General features: G+C 36.4%; 1 protein-coding gene across 1 annotated transcript in view; it reads right to left on the reverse strand.

The window, feature by feature from the left end:
• Positions 1-20,325, reverse strand: part of LOC141174674 (chymotrypsinogen 2-like) — a 141,264-nt gene that overhangs the window by 89,259 nt on the left and 31,680 nt on the right. The window contains exons 3-4 of the mRNA XM_073659596.1: positions 18,046-18,125; positions 17,153-17,231 (exon numbers count right to left, since the gene is read on the reverse strand). Coding sequence (XP_073515697.1) covers positions 17,153-17,231; positions 18,046-18,125 — 159 coding nt within the window. The remainder of the gene's footprint in view (positions 1-17,152; positions 17,232-18,045; positions 18,126-20,325) is intronic.

Raw genomic sequence — 20,325 nt, forward strand, 5'->3', positions numbered from 1 at the left:
CAGGCATAGCCTAATAGGTATATAGCTATAGAATAGTCTTATAGCCACAGACATAGCCTAATAGGTATATAGCTATAGAATAGTCTTATAGCCACAGGCATAGCCTAATAGGTACATAGCTATAGAATAGTCTTATAGCCACAGGCATAGCCTAATAGGTATATAGCTATAGCATAGTCTTATAACCACAGACATAGCCTAATAGGTATATAGCTATAGAATAGTCTTATAGCCACAGACATAGCCTAATAGGTATATAGCTATAGAATAGTCTTATAACCACAGGCATAGCCTAATAGGTATATAGCTATAGAATAGTCTTATAGCCACAGACATAGCCTAATAGGTATATAGCTATAGAATAGTCTTATAACCACAGACATAACCTAATAGGTATATAGCTATAGAATAGTCTTATAGCCACAGACATAGCCTAATAGGTATATAGCTATAGAATAGTCTTATAACCACAGACATAACCTAATAGGTATATAGCTATAGAATAGTCTTATAGCCACAGACATAGCCTAATAGGTATATAGCTATAGAATAGTCTTATAACCACAGACATAACCTAATAGGTACATAGCTATAGAATAGTCTTATAGCCACAGGCATAGCCTAATAGGTATATAGCTATAGAATAGTCTTATAACCACAGACATAACCTAATAGGTATATAGCTATAGAATAGTCTTATAGCCACAGACATAGCCTAATAGGTATATAGCTATAGAATAGTCTTATAGCCACAGACATAGCCTAATAGGTATATAGCTATAGAATAGTCTTATAGCCACAGACATAGCCTAATAGGTATATAGCTATAGCATAGTCTTATAGCCACAGACATAACCTAATAGGTATATAGCTATAGAATAGTCTTATAACCACAGGCATAGCCTAATAGGTATATAGCTATAGCATAGTCTTATAGCCACAGACATAACCTAATAGGTATATAGCTATAGAATAGTCTTATAGCCACAGTCATAGTCTAATAGGTATATAGCTATAGAATAGTCTTATAGCCACAGGCATAGCCTAATAGGTATATAGCTATAGCATAGTCTTATAGCCACAGTCATAGTCTAATAGGTATATAGCTATAGCATAGTCTTATAACCACAGACATAACCTAATAGGTATATAGCTATAGAATAGTCTTATAGCCACAGACATAACCTAATAGGTATATAGCTATAGAATAGTCTTATAGCCACAGACATAACCTAATAGGTATATAGCTATAGAATAGTCTTATAGCCACAGTCATAGTCTAATAGGTATATAGCTATAGAATAGTCTTATAGCCACAGGCATAGCCTAATAGGTATATAGCTATAGCATAGTCTTATAGCCACAGTCATAGTCTAATAGGTATATAGCTATAGCATAGTCTTATAACCACAGACATAACCTAATAGGTATATAGCTATAGAATAGTCTTATAGCCACAGACATAACCTAATAGGTATATAGCTATAGAATAGTCTTATAGCCACAGACATAGCCTAATAGGTATATAGCTATAGAATAGTCTTATAGCCACAGACATAGCCTAATAGGTATATAGCTATAGAATAGTCTTATAGCCACAGACATAACCTAATAGGTATATAGCTATAGCATAGTCTTATAGCCACAGACATAGCCTAATAGGTATATAGCTATAGAATAGTCTTATAGCCACAGACATAGCCTAATAGGTATATAGCTATAGCATAGTCTTATAACCACAGGCATAGCCTAATAGGTATATAGCTATAGCATAGTCTTATAGCCACAGACATAACCTAATAGGTATATAGCTATAGCATAGTCTTATAGCCACAGGTATAGCCTAATGGGTATATAGTTATAGCATAGTCCTCTAGCCACAGGCATAGCCTAATAGGTATATAGCTATAGCATAGTCTTATAACCACAGACATAGCCTAATAGGTATATAGCTATAGCATAGTCTTATAGCCACAGACATAACCTAATAGGTATATAGCTATAGAATAGGCTTATAGCCACAGACATAGCCTAATAGGTATATAGCTATAGCATAGTCTTATAACCACAGGCATAGCCTAATAGGTATATAGCTATAGCATAGTCTTATAGCCACAGACATAACCTAATAGGTATATAGCTATAGCATAGTCTTATAGCCACAGGCATAGCCTAATAGGTATATAGTTATAGCATAGTCCTGTAGCCTCAGGTATAGCCTAATAGGTATATAGCTATGGAATAGTCCTCTAGCCACAGGCATAGCCTAATAAGCATATACCGGTAACTATAGCATAGTCCTTTAGCCACAGGCACCGCCTAATAGGCATATAACTATAGCATAGTCTTACAGCCACAGGCACAGCCTAATAGGCATATAACTATAGCATAGTCCTCTAGCCTAATAGGTATATAGCCATGGTATAGTCCTATAGCCACAGGCATAGCCTAATAGGTATATAGCTATGGTATGGTCTTATAGTCACTTGTATAGCCTAATAGGTATATAGTTGTAGCATAGTCCTGTAGCCAAAGGCATAGCCTAATAGGTATATAGCTATAGCATAGTCTTATAGCCACAGACATAGCCTAATAGGTATATAATTATAGCATAGTCCTGTAGCCAAAGGCATAGCCTAATAGGTATATAGCTATAGAATAGTCTTATAGCCACAGACATAGCCTAATAGGTATATAGCTATAGCATAGTCTTATAACCACAGGCATAGCCTAATAGGTATATAGCTATAGCATAGTCTTATAGCCACAGACATAACCTAATAGGTATATAGCTATAGAATAGTCTTATAGCCACAGTCATAGTCTAATAGGTATATAGCTATAGCATAGTCTTATAGCCACAGACATAGCCTAATAGGTATATAGCTATAGCATAGTCTTATAGCCACAGGTATAGCCTAATAGGTATATAGTTATAGCATAGTCCTCTAGCCACAGGCATAGCCTAATAGGTATATAGCTATAGCATAGTCTTATAACCACAGACATAGCCTAATAGGTATATAGCTATAGCATAGTCTTATAGCCACAGACATAACCTAATAGGTATATAGCTATAGAATAGTCTTATAGCCACAGACATAGCCTAATAGGTATATAGCTATAGAATAGTCTTATAGCCACAGTCATAGTCTAATAGGTATATAGCTATAGCATAGTCTTATAGCCACAGACATAACCTAATAGGTATATAGCTATAGCATAGTCTTATAGCCACAGGTATAGCCTAATAGGTATATAGTTATAGCATAGTCCTCTAGCCACAGGCATAGCCTAATAGGTATATAGCTATAGCATAGTCTTATAACCACAGACATAGCCTAATAGGTATATAGCTATAGCATAGTCTTATAGCCACAGACATAACCTAATAGGTATATAGCTATAGAATAGTCTTATAGCCACAGACATAGCCTAATAGGTATATAGCTATAGCATAGTCTTATAACCACAGGCATAGCCTAATAGGTATATAGCTATAGCATAGTCTTATAGCCACAGACATAGCCTAATAGGTATATAGTTATAGCATAGTCCTCTAGCCACAGGCATAGCCTAATAGGTATATAGCTATAGAATAGTCTTATAACCACAGGCATAGCCTAATAGGTATATAGCTATAGCATAGTCTTATAACCACAGACATAGCCTAATAGGTATATAGCTATAGAATAGTCTTATAGCCACAGACATAGCCTAATAGGTATATAGCTATAGCATAGTCTTATAGCCACAGACATAGCCTAATAGGTATATAGTTATAGCATAGTCCTCTAGCCACAGGCATAGCCTAATAGGTATATAGCTATAGAATAGTCTTATAACCACAGGCATAGCCTAATAGGTATATAGCTATAGAATAGTCTTATAGCCACAGACATAGCCTAATAGGTATGTAGCTATAGCATAGTCTTATAACCACAGACATAGCCTAATAGGTATATAGCTATAGCATAGTCTTATAGCCACAGACATAGCCTAATAGGTATATAGCTATAGAATAGTCTTATAGCCACAGACATAGCCTAATAGGTATATAGCTATAGAATAGTCTTATAGCCACAGGCATAGCCTAATAGGTATATAGCTATAGAATAGTCTTATAACCACAGACATAACCTAATAGGTATATAGCTATAGAATAGTCTTATAGCCACAGACATAGCCTAATAGGTATATAGCTATAGAATAGTCTTATAACCACAGACATAACCTAATAGGTATATAGCTATAGAATAGTCTTATAGCCACAGACATAGCCTAATAGGTATATAGCTATAGAATAGTCTTATAGCCACAGACATAGCCTAATAGGTATATAGGTATAGAATAGTCTTATAGCCACAGACATAACCTAATAGGTATATAGCTATAGAATAGTCTTATAACCACAGGCATAGCCTAATAGGTATATAGCTATAGAATAGTCTTATAGCCACAGACATAGCCTAATAGGTATATAGCTATAGCATAGTCTTATAGCCACAGTCATAGTCTAATAGGTATATAGCTATAGAATAGTCTTATAGCCACAGGCATAGCCTAATAGGTATATAGCTATAGCATAGTCTTATAGCCACAGTCATAGTCTAATAGGTATATAGCTATAGCATAGTCTTATAGCCACAGACATAGCCTAATAGGTATATAGCTATAGCATAGTCTTATAACCACAGACATAGCTTAATAGGTATATAGCTATAGAATAGTCTTATAGCCACAGACATAACCTAATAGGTATATAGCTATAGAATAGTCTTATAGCCACAGACATAGCCTAATAGGTATATAGCTATAGAATAGTCTTATAGCCACAGACATAGCCTAATAGGTATATAGCTATAGAATAGTCTTATAGCCACAGACATAGCCTAATAGGTATATAGCTATAGAATAGTCTTATAGCCACAGACATAGCCTAATAGGTATATAGCTATAGCATAGTCTTATAACCACAGGCATAGCCTAATAGGTATATAGCTATAGCATAGTCTTATAACCACAGACATAGCCTAATAGGTATATAGCTATAGCATAGTCTTATAGCCACAGACATAGCCTAATAGGTATATAGCTATAGAATAGTCTTATAGCCACAGACATAACCTAATAGGTATATAGCTATAGAATAGTCTTATAGCCACAGACATAGCCTAATAGGTATATAGCTATAGAATAGTCTTATAGCCACAGACATAACCTAATAGGTATATAGCTATAGCATAGTCTTATAGCCACAGACATAGCCTAATAGGTATATAGCTATAGCATAGTCTTATAACCACAGGCATAGCCTAATAGGTATATAGCTATAGCATAGTCTTATAACCACAGACATAGCCTAATAGGTATATAGCTATAGCATAGTCTTATAACCACAGACATAGCCTAATAGGTATATAGCTATAGCATAGTCTTATAACCACAGGCATAGCCTAATAGGTATATAGCTATAGCATAGTCCTCTAGCCACAGGCATAGCCTAATAGGTATATAGCTATAGAATAGTCTTATAGCCACAGACATAACCTAATAGGTATATAGCTATAGCATAGTCTTATAGCCACAGGTATAGCCTAATAGGTATATAGTTATAGCATAGTCCTCTAGCCACAGGCATAGCCTAATAGGTATATAGCTATAGCATAGTCTTATAACCACAGACATAGCCTAATAGGTATATAGCTATAGCATAGTCTTATAGCCACAGACATAACCTAATAGGTATATAGCTATGGTATGGTCTTATAGTCACTTGTATAGCCTAATAGGTATATAGTTGTAGCATAGTCCTGTAGCCAAAGGCATAGCCTAATAGGTATATAGCTATAGCATAGTCTTATAGCCACAGACATAGCCTAATAGGTATATAATTATAGCATAGTCCTGTAGCCAAAGGCATAGCCTAATAGGTATATAGCTATAGAATAGTCTTATAACCACAGACATAGCCTAATAGGTATATAGCTATAGAATAGTCTTATAGCCACAGACATAGCCTAATAGGTATATAGCTATAGAATAGTCTTATAACCACAGACATAGCCTAATAGGTATATAGCTATAGCATAGTCTTATAGCCACAGGCATAGCCTAATAGGTATATAGCTATAGAATAGTCTTATAGCCACAGACATAGCCTAATAGGTATATAGCTATAGAATAGTCTTATAGCCACAGGTATAGCCTAATAGGTATATAGCTATAGCATAGTCTTATAGCCACAGGCATAGCCTAATAGGTATATAGCTATAGAATAGTCTTATAGCCACAGACATAGCCTAATAGGTATATAGCTATAGCATAGTCTTATAGCCACAGGCATAGCCTAATAGGTATATAGCTATAGAATAGTCTTATAGCCACAGACATAGCCTAATAGGTATATAGCTATAGAATAGTCTTATAGCCACAGGCATAGCCTAATAGGTATATAGCTATAGAATAGTCTTATAGCCACAGGCATAGCCTAATAGGTATATAGCTATAGCATAGTCTTATAACCACAGACATAGCCTAATAGGTATATAGCTATAGAATAGTCTTATAGCCACAGACATAGCCTAATAGGTATATAGCTATAGAATAGTCTTATAACCACAGACATAGCCTAATAGGTATATAGCTATAGCATAGTCTTATAGCCACAGTCATAGTCTAATAGGTATATAGCTATAGCATAGTCTTATAGCCACAGGCATAGCCTAATAGGTATATAGCTATAGAATAGTCTTATAGCCACAGACATAGCCTAATAGGTATATAGCTATAGAATAGTCTTATAGCCACAGGTATAGCCTAATAGGTATATAGCTATAGCATAGTCTTATAGCCACAGGCATAGCCTAATAGGTATATAGCTATAGAATAGTCTTATAGCCACAGACATAGCCTAATAGGTATATAGCTATAGCATAGTCTTATAGCCACAGGCATAGCCTAATAGGTATATAGCTATAGAATAGTCTTATAGCCACAGACATAGCCTAATAGGTATATAGCTATAGAATAGTCTTATAGCCACAGGCATAGCCTAATAGGTATATAGCTATAGAATAGTCTTATAGCCACAGGCATAGCCTAATAGGTATATAGCTATAGCATAGTCTTATAACCACAGACATAGCCTAATAGGTATATAGCTATAGAATAGTCTTATAGCCACAGACATAGCCTAATAGGTATATAGCTATAGAATAGTCTTATAGCCACAGACATAGCCTAATAGGTATATAGCTATAGAATAGTCTTATAGCCACAGACATAACCTAATAGGTATATAGCTATAGAATAGTCTTATAACCACAGGCATAGCCTAATAGGTATATAGCTATAGCATAGTCTTATAGCCACAGGCATAGCCTAATAGGTATATAGCTATAGAATAGTTTTATAGCCACAGACATAACCTAATAGGTATATAGCTATAGCATAGTCTTATAGCCACAGTCATAGTCTAATAGGTATATAGCTATAGAATAGTCTTATAGCCACAGGCATAGCCTAATAGGTATATAGCTATAGTATAGTCTTATAGCCACAGTCATAGTCTAATAGGTATATAGCTATAGCATAGTCTTATAACCACAGACATAGCTTAATAGGTATATAGCTATAGAATAGTCTTATAGCCACAGACATAACCTAATAGGTATATAGCTATAGAATAGTCTTATAGCCACAGACATAGCCTAATAGGTATATAGCTATAGAATAGTCTTATAGCCACAGACATAGCCTAATAGGTATATAGCTATAGAATAGTCTTATAGCCACAGACATAGCCTAATAGGTATATAGCTATAGCATAGTCTTATAGCCACAGACATAACCTAATAGGTATATAGCTATAGCATAGTCTTATAGCCACAGACATAGCCTAATAGGTATATAGCTATAGAATAGTCTTATAGCCACAGACATAGCCTAATAGGTATATAGCTATAGCATAGTCTTATAACCACAGGCATAGCCTAATAGGTATATAGCTATAGCATAGTCTTATAGCCACAGACATAACCTAATAGGTATATAGCTATAGCATAGTCTTATAGCCACAGGTATAGCCTAATAGGTATATAGTTATAGCATAGTCCTCTAGCCACAGGCATAGCCTAATAGGTATATAGCTATAGCATAGTCTTATAACCACAGACATAGCCTAATAGGTATATAGCTATAGCATAGTCTTATAGCCACAGACATAACCTAATAGGTATATAGCTATAGAATAGTCTTATAGCCACAGACATAGCCTAATAGGTATATAGCTATAGCATAGTCTTATAACCACAGGCATAGCCTAATAGGTATATAGCTATAGCATAGTCTTATAGCCACAGACATAACCTAATAGGTATATAGCTATAGCATAGTCTTATAGCCACAGGCATAGCCTAATAGGTATATAGTTATAGCATAGTCCTGTAGCCTCAGGTATAGCCTAATAGGTATATAGCTATGGAATAGTCCTCTAGCCACAGGCATAGCCTAATAAGCATATAACTATAGCATAGTCCTTTAGCCACAGGCACCGCCTAATAGGCATATAACTATAGCATAGTCTTATAGCCACAGGCACAGCCTAATAGGCATATAACTATAGCATAGTCTTATAGCCACAGGCACAGCCTAATAGGCATATAACTATAGCATAGTCCTCTAGCCTAATAGGTATATAGCCATGGTATAGTCCTATAGCCACAGGCATAGCCTAATAGGTATATAGCTATGGTATGGTCTTATAGTCACTTGTATAGCCTAATAGGTATATAGTTGTAGCATAGTCCTGTAGCCAAAGGCATAGCCTAATAGGTATATAGCTATAGCATAGTCTTATAGCCACAGACATAGCCTAATAGGTATATAATTATAGCATAGTCCTGTAGCCAAAGGCATAGCCTAATAGGTATATAGCTATAGAATAGTCTTATAACCATAGACATAGCCTAATAGGTATATAGCTATAGAATAGTCTTATAGCCACAGACATAGCCTAATAGGTATATAGCTATAGCATAGTCTTATAGCCACAGGCATAGCCTAATAGGTATATAGCTATAGAATAGTCTTATAGCCACAGACATAGCCTAATAGGTATAGAGCTATAGCATAGTCTTATAACCACAGACATAGCCTAATAGGTATATAGCTATAGAATAGTCTTATAGCCACAGACATAGCCTAATAGGTATATAGCTATAGCATAGTCTTATAGCCACAGGCATAGCCTAATAGGTATATAGCTATAGAATAGTCTTATAGCCACAGACATAGCCTAATAGGTATGTAGCTATAGCATAGTCTTATAACCACAGACATAGCCTAATAGGTATATAGCTATAGCATAGTCTTATAGCCACAGGCATAGCCTAATAGGTATATAGCTATAGAATAGTCTTATAGCCACAGACATAGCCTAATAGGTATATAGCTATAGAATAGTCTTATAGCCACAGACATAGCCTAATAGGTATATAGCTATAGAATAGTCTTATAACCACAGACATAACCTAATAGGTATATAGCTATAGAATAGTCTTATAGCCACAGGCATAGCCTAATAGGTATATAGCTATAGCATAGTCTTATAACCACAGACATAGCCTAATAGGTATATAGCTATAGAATAGTCTTATAGCCACAGACATAGCCTAATAGGTATATAGCTATAGAATAGTCTTATAACCACAGACATAACCTAATAGGTATATAGCTATAGCATAGTCTTATAGCCACAGGCATAGCCTAATAGGTATATAGCTATAGAATAGTCTTATAGCCACAGACATAGCCTAATAGGTATATAGCTATAGAATAGTCTTATAGCCACAGACATAGCCTAATAGGTATATAGCTATAGCATAGTCTTATAGCCACAGGCATAGCCTAATAGGTATATAGCTATAGAATAGTCTTATAGCCACAGACATAGCCTAATAGGTATGTAGCTATAGCATAGTCTTATAACCACAGACATAGCCTAATAGGTATATAGCTATAGCATAGTCTTATAGCCACAGACATAGCCTAATAGGTATATAGCTATAGAATAGTCTTATAGCCACAGACATAGCCTAATAGGTATATAGCTATAGAATAGTCTTATAGCCACAGACATAGCCTAATAGGTATATAGCTATAGAATAGTCTTATAGCCACAGACATAACCTAATAGGTATATAGCTATAGAATAGTCTTATAACCACAGGCATAGCCTAATAGGTATATAGCTATAGAATAGTCTTATAGCCACAGACATAACCTAATAGGTATATAGCTATAGAATAGTCTTATAGCCACAGGCATAGCCTAATAGGTATATAGCTATAGAATAGTCTTATAGCCACAGACATAACCTAATAGGTATATAGCTATAGCATAGTCTTATAACCACAGGCATAGCCTAATAGGTATATAGCTATAGAATAGTCTTATAGCCACAGACATAACCTAATAGGTATATAGCTATAGAATAGTCTTATAGCCACAGACATAACCTAATAGGTATATAGCTATAGCATAGTCTTATAGCCACAGGTATAGCCTAATAGGTATATAGTTATAGCATAGTCCTGTAGCCTCAGGTATAGCCTAATAGGTATATAGCTATGGAATAGTCCTCTAGCCACAGGCATAGCCTAATAGGTATATAGCTATAGCATAGTCTTATAACCACAGACATAGCCTAATAGGTATATAGCTATAGAATAGAATAGTCTTATAGCCACAGACATAACCTAATAGGTATATAGCTATAGCATAGTCTTATAACCACAGACATAGCCTAATAGGTATATAGCTATAGCATAGTCTTATAACCACAGGCATAGCCTAATAGGTATATAGCTATAGCATAATCTTATAGCCACAGACATAACCTAATAGGTATATAGCTATAGCATAGTCTTATAACCACAGACATAGCCTAATAGGTATATAGCTATAGAATAGTCTTATAACCACAGACATAACCTAATAGGTATATAGCTATAGAATAGTCTTATAGCCACAGACATAGCCTAATAGGTATATAGCTATAGCATAGTCTTATAACCACAGACATAGCCTAATAGGTATATAGCTATAGCATAGTCTTATAACCACAGACATAGCCTAATAGGTATATAGCTATAGCATAGTCTTATAACCACAGACATAGCCTAATAGGTATATAGCTATAGCATAGTCTTATAACCACAGACATAGCCTAATAGGTATATAGCTATAGAATAGTCTTATAGCCACAGACATAGCCTAATAGGTATATAGCTATAGCATAGTCTTATAACCACAGACATAGCCTAATAGGTATATAGCTATAGCATAGTCTTATAGCCACAGACATAGCCTAATAGGTATATAGCTATAGCATAGTCTTATAGCCACAGGTATAGCCTAATAGGTATATAGTTATAGCATAGTCCTGTAGCCTCAGGTATAACCTAATAGGTATATAGCTATGGAATAGTCCTCTAGCCACAGTTATAGCCTAATAGGTATATAGCCATGGTATAGTCATATAGCCACAGGCATAGCCTAATAGGTATATAGCCATGGTATAGTCATATAGCCACAGGCATAGCCTAATAGGCATATAACTATAGCATAGTCCTCTAGCCTAATAGGTATATAGCCATGGTATAGTCCTATAGCCACAGGCATAGCCTAATAGGTATATAGCTATGGTATGGTCTTATAGTCACTTGTATAGCCTAATAGGTATATAGTTGTAGCATAGTCCTGTAGCCAAAGGCATAGCCTAATAGGTATATAGCTATAGCATAGTCTTATAGCCACAGACATAGCCTAATAGGTATATAGCTATAGAATAGTCTTATAGCCACAGACATAGCCTAATAGGTATATAGCTATAGCATAGTCTTATAACCACAGACATAGCCTAATAGGTATATAGCTATAGCATAGTCTTATAACCACAGGCATAGCCTAATAGGTATATAGTTATAGCATAGTCCTGTAGCCAAAGGCATAGCCTAATAGGTATATAGCTATAGCATAGTCCTGTAGCCAAAGGCATAGCCTAATAGGTATATAGCTATAGAATAGTCTTATAGCCACAGACATAGCCTAATAGGTATATAGCTATAGCATAGTCTTATAGCCACAGGCATAGCCTAATAGGTATATAGCTATAGAATAGTCTTATAGCCACAGACATAGCCTAATAGGTATATAGCTATAGAATAGTCTTATAGCCACAGGCATAGCCTAATAGGTATATAGCTATAGCATAGTCTTATAACCACAGACATAGCCTAATAGGTATATAGCTATAGAATAGTCTTATAGCCACAGACATAGGCTAATAGGTATATAGCTATAGCATAGTCTTATAGCCACAGGCATAGCCTAATAGGTATATAGCTATAGAATAGTCTTATAGCCACAGACATAGCCTAATAGGTATATAGCTATAGCATAGTCTTATAGCCACAGACATAACCTAATAGGTATATAGCTATAGCATAGTCTTATAGCCACAGACATAGCCTAATAGGTATATAGCTATAGAATAGTCTTATAGCCACAGACATAGCCTAATAGGTATATAGCTATAGCATAGTCTTATAGCCACAGACATAGCCTAATAGGTATATAGCTATAGCATAGTCTTATAGCCACAGACATAGCCTAATAGGTATATAGCTATAGCATAGTCTTATAACCACAGGCATAGCCTAATAGGTATATAGTTATAGCATAGTCCTGTAGCCTCAGGTATAGCCTAATAGGTATATAGCTATGGAATAGTCCTCTAGCCACAGTTATAGCCTAATAGGTATATAGCCATGGTATAGTCATATAGCCACAGGCATAGCCTAATAGGTATATAGCCATGGTATAGTCATATAGCCACAGGCATAGCCTAATAGGCATATAACTATAGCATAGTCCTCTAGCCTAATAGGTATATAGCCATGGTATAGTCCTATAGCCACAGGCATAGCCTAATAGGTATATAGCTATGGTATGGTCTTATAGTCACTTGTATAGCCTAATAGGTATATAGTTGTAGCATAGTCCTGTAGCCAAAGGCATAGCCTAATAGGTATATAGCTATAGCATAGTCTTATAGCCACAGACATAGCCTAATAGGTATATAGCTATAGAATAGTCTTATAGCCACAGACATAGCCTAATAGGTATATAGCTATAGCATAGTCTTATAACCACAGACATAGCCTAATAGGTATATAGCTATAGCATAGTCTTATAACCACAGGCATAGCCTAATAAGTATATAGTTATAGCATAGTCCTGTAGCCAAAGGCATAGCCTAATAGGTATATAGCTATAGCATAGTCCTGTAGCCAAAGGCATAGCCTAATAGGTATATAGCTATAGCATAGTCTTATAACCACAGACATAGCCTAATAGGTATATAGCTATAGAATAGTCTTATAGCCACAGACATAGCCTAATAGGTATATAGCTATAGCATAGTCTTATAGCCACAGGCATAGCCTAATAGGTATATAGCTATAGAATAGTCTTATAGCCAAAGGCATAGCCTAATAGGTATATAGCTATAGAATAGTCTTATAGCCACAGACATAGCCTAATAGGTATATAGCTATAGAATAGTCTTATAGCCACAGACATAACCTAATAGGTATATAGCTATAGAATAGTCTTATAGCCACAGACATAGCCTAATAGGTATATAGCTATAGAATAGTCTTATAGCCACAGACATAGCCTAATAGGTATATAGCTATAGAATAGTCTTATAGCCACAGACATAGCCTAATAGGTATATAGCTATAGAATAGTCTTATAGCCACAGACATAGCCTAATAGGTATATAGCTATAGAATAGTCTTATAGCCACAGGCATAGCCTAATAGGTATATAGCTATAGCATAGTCTTATAACCACAGACATAGCCTAATAGGTATATAGCTATAGAATAGTCTTATAACCACAGGCATAGCCTAATAGGTATATAGCTATAGAATAGTCTTATAGCCACAGACATAACCTAATAGGTATATAGCTATAGCATAGTCTTATAACCACAGGCATAGCCTAATAGGTATATAGCTATAGCATAGTCTTATAACCACAGACATAGCCTAATAGGTATATAGCTATAGCATAGTCTTATAACCACAGGCATAGCCTAATAGGTATATAGCTATAGCATAGTCTTATAACCACAGGCATAGCCTAATAGGTATATAGCTATAGCATAGTCTTATAGCCACAGACATAACCTAATAGGTATATAGCTATAGCATAGTCTTATAACCACAGACATAGCCTAATAGGTATATAGTTATAGCATAGTCCTGTAGCCTCAGGTATAGCCTAATAGGTATATAGCTATGGAATAGTCCTCTAGCCACAGGCATAGCCTAATAGGTATATAGCTATAGCATAGTCTTATAACCACAGACATAGCCTAATAGGTATATAGCTATAGAATAGAATAGTCTTATAGCCACAGACATAGCCTAATAGGTATATAGCTATAGCATAGTCTTATAACCACAGACATAGCCTAATAGGTATATAGCTATAGCATAATCTTATAGCCACAGACATAACCTAATAGGTATATAGCTATAGCATAGTCTTATAACCACAGACATAGCCTAATAGGTATATAGCTATAGCATAGTCTTATAACCACAGACATAGCCTAATAGGTATATAGCTATAGCATAATCTTATAGCCACAGACATAACCTAATAGGTATATAGCTATAGCATAGTCTTATAACCACAGACATAGCCTAATAGGTATATAGCTATAGCATAGTCTTATAACCACAGACATAGCCTAATAGGTATATAGCTATAGCATAGTCTTATAACCACAGACATAGCCTAATAGGTATATAGCTATAGCATAGTCTTATAACCACAGACATAGCCTAATAGGTATATAGCTATAGCATAGTCTTATAGCCACAGACATAGCCTAATAGGTATATAGCTATAGCATAGTCTTATAGCCACAGACATAGCCTAATAGGTATATAGCTATATCATAGTCTTATAACCACAGGCATAGCCTAATAGGTATATAGCTATAGCATAATCTTATAGCCACAGACATAACCTAATAGGTATATAGCTATAGCATAGTCTTATAGCCACAGGTATAGCCTAATAGGTATATAGTTATAGCATAGTCCTGTAGCCTCAGGTATAGCCTAATAGGTATATAGCTATGGAATAGTCCTCTAGCCACAGTTATAGCCTAATAGGTATATAGCCATGGTATAGTCATATAGCCACAGGCATAGCCTAATAGGTATATAGCCATGGTATAGTCATATAGCCACAGGCATAGCCTAATAAGCATATAACTATAGCATAGTCCTTTAGCCACAGGCACCGCCTAATAGGCATATAACTATAGCATAGTCTTATAGCCACAGGCACAGCCTAATAGGCATATAACTATAGCATAGTCCTCTAGCCTAATAGGTATATAGCCATGGTATAGTCCTATAGCCACAGGCATAGCCTAATAGGTATATAGCTATGGTATGGTCTTATAGTCACTTGTATAGCCTAATAGGTATATAGTTGTAGCATAGTCCTGTAGCCACAAGCATAGCCTAATAGGTATATAGCTATAGCATAGTCCTGTAGCCAAAGGCATAGCCTAATAGGTATATAGCCATGGTATAGTCCTATAGCCACAGGCATAGCCTAATAGGTATATAGCTATAGCATAGTCCTGTAGCCACAGGCATAGCCTAATAGGTATTTAGCCATGGTATAGTCATATAACCACATGCATAGCCTAATAAGTATATAGCTATGGTATAGTCTTATAGCCACAGGTATAGCTTAATAGGTATATAGTTATAGCATAGTCCTGTAGCCACAGGCATAGCTAATAAGTATATAGTTATAGCATAGTCCTGTAACCATAGGCATAGCCTAATAGGTATGTAGCTATGGTATAGTCCTATAATCACAGGTACAGATTAATAGGTATATAGGTATGGTATAGTCCTATAGCCACAGGCATAGCCTAATAGGTATATAGCTATGGTATAGCCCTATAGCCACAGGCGTAGCATAATAGGCATATAGCTAGAGCATAGGGTATGCCTGTGGCAATAGGACGAATAGTTATGAAGCCATGGTATAGCTTTGGTTAGACCAACAACTGCCACAGCAACCATTTTTTCCTGTGCACTTTGGCTTACAGTACAGCAGGATTCATGGAGCCCAGCAGCACCACCTGCAGTACAATATACAGGCAAAACTAGGAATTACTTGGAGTTGCTGGAAAACATGAAGGCTTATAGGTAGATGTGTGGTCACTTTATTGAGGCTACTGTACGTGCTTCAACACTGATCAGGTGCCTTAATCAGGCCAAGCACTACCTGGTGCCATCACTCTTAAGGGGGGTTTTCACTCATTTTCAAAGTTACCTGATTGTAGGGATACTTATAATAGAAATAAACAAGTCATACTTACCAACAGAATCTATTCACCCCAACTCCGGCACCGCTGCTCCAACGATCTCTGCTAGACTGGAAGTGACCTGGCCACTGAGGCCACCGATTTGCTGCAGGGTCAGTTGACTGGTGGCTATAACGTCATTACTTGGGGTCCAGCGGAGACCATCAGAGCAGCAGCAGGTTATGAAGTATGGCTTGTGTCTTTCATTTGTATGTATCCCTATACCATTGAAAAAAACGCTGAAGAGATAATAAGGTCAATAGTTGTAGCATTTAATAGATGAGATCCTGAGATATGTTAGGGACAACTTTTTACTGTCTTTAGGGTCTTCCAGATTTCAAAAGAAAATTAATCAGACAGGTAATATTAGGTAAGCTATCTCATTCAAGTAGCCGTTCCCAACATGCATGGTTGGAGTCAAGCAGCATGATATTGGGGGAATCGAGCATCTTGTGTCCACTTCTTCATTTGTCTATAGTTAGCTTTATATGGCCACTGTAATCCGTGGGTTGTGTCTGGTATTGACAGATTTGGATAGACAGGGCTGACTACAATTCCAGACATGACCCATGGATAAGGATAACTTTGTTTCTGAACACAAAAATAACTTTAAGAAGGCATTATACCCTTATTTCTAATTCCCTACTGTTACATTATAAGAAGATAAGGACATACCTTGGCAATGGTTTTCACCTGAATATTTTCAGCAGATGAACTCTGGTCAAATTCACCTAAAACAACCTTATGTGAAGTCCTGTGGGAGAAGAGATACAAATGTAGTTCACACTATACCATTGATTTATTTGGAAAACACAAACTGCATAGGGATTGTGAAGTAGGAAGCAGAAATGAGGTTGTCCCTGCATGTTATTACTGCTTTCTAATCAGTGCCTTCAAGGGCAAAGGGCAATAGAACATATACAGTAGGCAGACCATATGGCCGTGTCTCAAAATTCTCCATGACCCAGTGATTCAGAAGAGGCTATTAATTCAAATTGCAGATCTCAGTAGGTCAAACTAGAATGACCGTATATGTGGACTATATAAAAATGTTCCACACAGACTCATATATGTAGGAACCTCAGGGTTCCTCAGAATCTGGTTAGCAGTTCCCTGGAGAAATGTTATATTAGGGATAATTGTAGGTGGTTCCCTTAGAATTTCAGGGGTTCTCTCTTCTGGTAATAAAAAAGATCTAAACCAACCATATTACCATATTGCAGCCAATGAGAAATGGTTAGACCAGTGGGAAATCCCAGTTTCAATTTTCACCTTTAAAAACCTTGTCGACATAGTTGGTTTTGACCAACCATTTGTTCTAAATTTTCTGTCATTGACTAATCGCGATGGCCGATGCCAGATTTTTGTCTGCTGAAATATATTTTGCCAGAATCTGCTGTTTATTTGCAATAGGGAAAATTGGTGTGCACTGAGTAGTAAAGGAGGGGATGGGCTGGTTGATCGGGATGATGTCCCCGCACCGTAGACCATAGAAAAATCCACCGCACTCTCCAGGTTATGAGATACAGATTATTTATTGAGACAATTTTCAATTGGAAAACACTTACCTGACACTACAGTGAGCAGCAGTTATGACCCATTCATCACTGATAAGGGATCCACCACAGAAGTGAAATCCAGTATTGTCCTGTAAAGAGTTAACGTACCCATGAATAGTAATTCCGAATATCAAAGCATGCCCACCTTACTCCTGATAAGAAATATTCTAACGTATTTATTATATTTGCTTACTGTAACACATTCTAAGGCCACGTTCAGTATTTGGTCAGTATTTTACATCAGTATTTGTAAGCCAAAACCAGGAGTGGAACAATCAGAGGAAAAGTATAATAGAAAGACGTTACCACTTCTGTATTTATCACCCACTCCTGGTTTTGCCTAAATATGTCTATTATAAAGTTTTGTGATTTTGTGCAATTCCTCAACAATTTCAAGATCTGTGTCTCCAGACAATGAGAACATTATTGTTCACATCTGCAACCTAATAACCATTAACCCCACGGCCTCTTGCACATACCTTATTTTGGCTTTGTATATGCTCTGAGTAACATTGACCCTAGTACAGCATCCACAGAAATGTATGATGTCTTTATTTTCTTCAAATCTGTATGAATCCAACAAAAACTAAAAAAGTGTCTTGTTTTGTCCTACACAGTATTATGGTAACAATAATAAATCCATCAAAAAACACCCGGAGGAATATATCTAGATTAAAAATACATTTTTATTATAAGTAATTAAAATGTCTAAAAACAATAATGTAATCTTAACCAATAAAATGAATCTCATAAGAGAAGGACATGGCCGTAGCTGGAGCTACTACAAAGCACAGGTGACAAACTATAAAATAACAAGTAAAGTAACCTGTGACTGTAACTGCTGTAAGAATGTATATTTAAGGTGAAGAACAGTGTTGAGCGAACATGCTCGACACTGCTCGGTACTCGCCCGAGCATCACGCTACTCGGGATGTTCGGCGAGCACCGAGCATTTCCGGGTTACTCGGGCGGGAGCTCGGGTCTCCGCCCTGCATGTTTGGCGCTCTTTACAGAGCCAATGAACATGCAGGGATTGCCAGCCAGTCACTGTAATGCCGCAGCCATGTTGTTTGTGGGCATTACAGTGATTGGCTGGCCGCATAGCGTCACCTCGAGTATTTAAAACCGGGCGCCGCCATCTTGGACACAGTCGCTCCGGATCAGACAGTGTAGGGACAGCGCTGCTGATTTAGGGAGAGATATATCCTGCAAAATAGTTAGTGTAGGGTCTGTAAAGGCTGCCAGATCAAACAAACAGTCCTTCTCAGGACTAATATCCATCCCAGGTATATCAGGCAGGCAGCCAGGCAGGCTGTATAGGAGACGCAGTGGTTATACCAGCAAACGCTGCATTACAGTCCTGTGTGCTGCTCCTGTTGCTGAAATTGCTGGACTTAGCTCCAGGTCACGGGGGCCAGGAAAAATCCTTTTTTTTTTATCTAAATCCTCTTTTTTTTTTCCTCCTTCACAATGTACAAATACCCATCTTATTAACCTTTTGGTGCCCCCCCCCCCCCCAAAAAAAAGTGTGCCTCTGATTTTTCAGACATAAATATATCTGTTGAAAATAGTCTGGTGTAGGCCAGAGAAATAGAAGTGTGGTTTTGCAGTTCTATGGGCCATTTGTATCTAAAAAAAACAGTTTGAGTGTGTCGCTCACTGTTCAGCCGCAAATATATATATATTTTAAAAAGCCTGGTATACACCAGTAAATTATTACTGTGGTTTTGATGTTCCATGGTAAAACATCTCTATTATCCTGTTTTTGGCATTTTTTGCTGTATAAAAATAATAAGTGTCTCCCTGATTTTTCAGACACAAATATATCTGTTGAAAATAGTCTGGTGTAGGCCAGAGAGACAGAAGTGTGCTTTTGCTGTTCCACGGTAAAAAATCTCTATTATCCTGCTTTTTGCATTTTTTGCTGTAAAAAAAAAAAAAAATAGTGTCTCCCTGATTTTTCAGACACAAATATATCTGTTGAAAATAGTCTGGTGTAGGCCCGAGAAATACAAGTGTGGTTTTGCAGTTCCACGGTACAAACCTCTGTATTATCCACTTTTGGGCCATTTGTATCTAAAAAAAACAGTTTGAGTGTGTCGCTCACTGTTCAGCCGCAAATATATATATATTTTAAAAAGCCTGGAATACACCAGTAAATTATTACTGTGGTTTTGATGTTCCACGGTAAAACATCTCTATTATCCTGTTTTTGGCATTTTTTGCTGTATAAAAATAATAATAGTGTCTCCCTGATTTTTCAGACACAAATATATCTGTTGAAAATAG

This window comes from Phyllobates terribilis, unplaced genomic scaffold (genome assembly GCF_046119375.1).
Source record: "Phyllobates terribilis strain yellow unplaced genomic scaffold, ASM4611937v1 Scaffold_13__5_contigs__length_258822181, whole genome shotgun sequence".
Lineage (NCBI taxonomy): Eukaryota > Metazoa > Chordata > Amphibia > Anura > Dendrobatidae > Phyllobates > Phyllobates terribilis.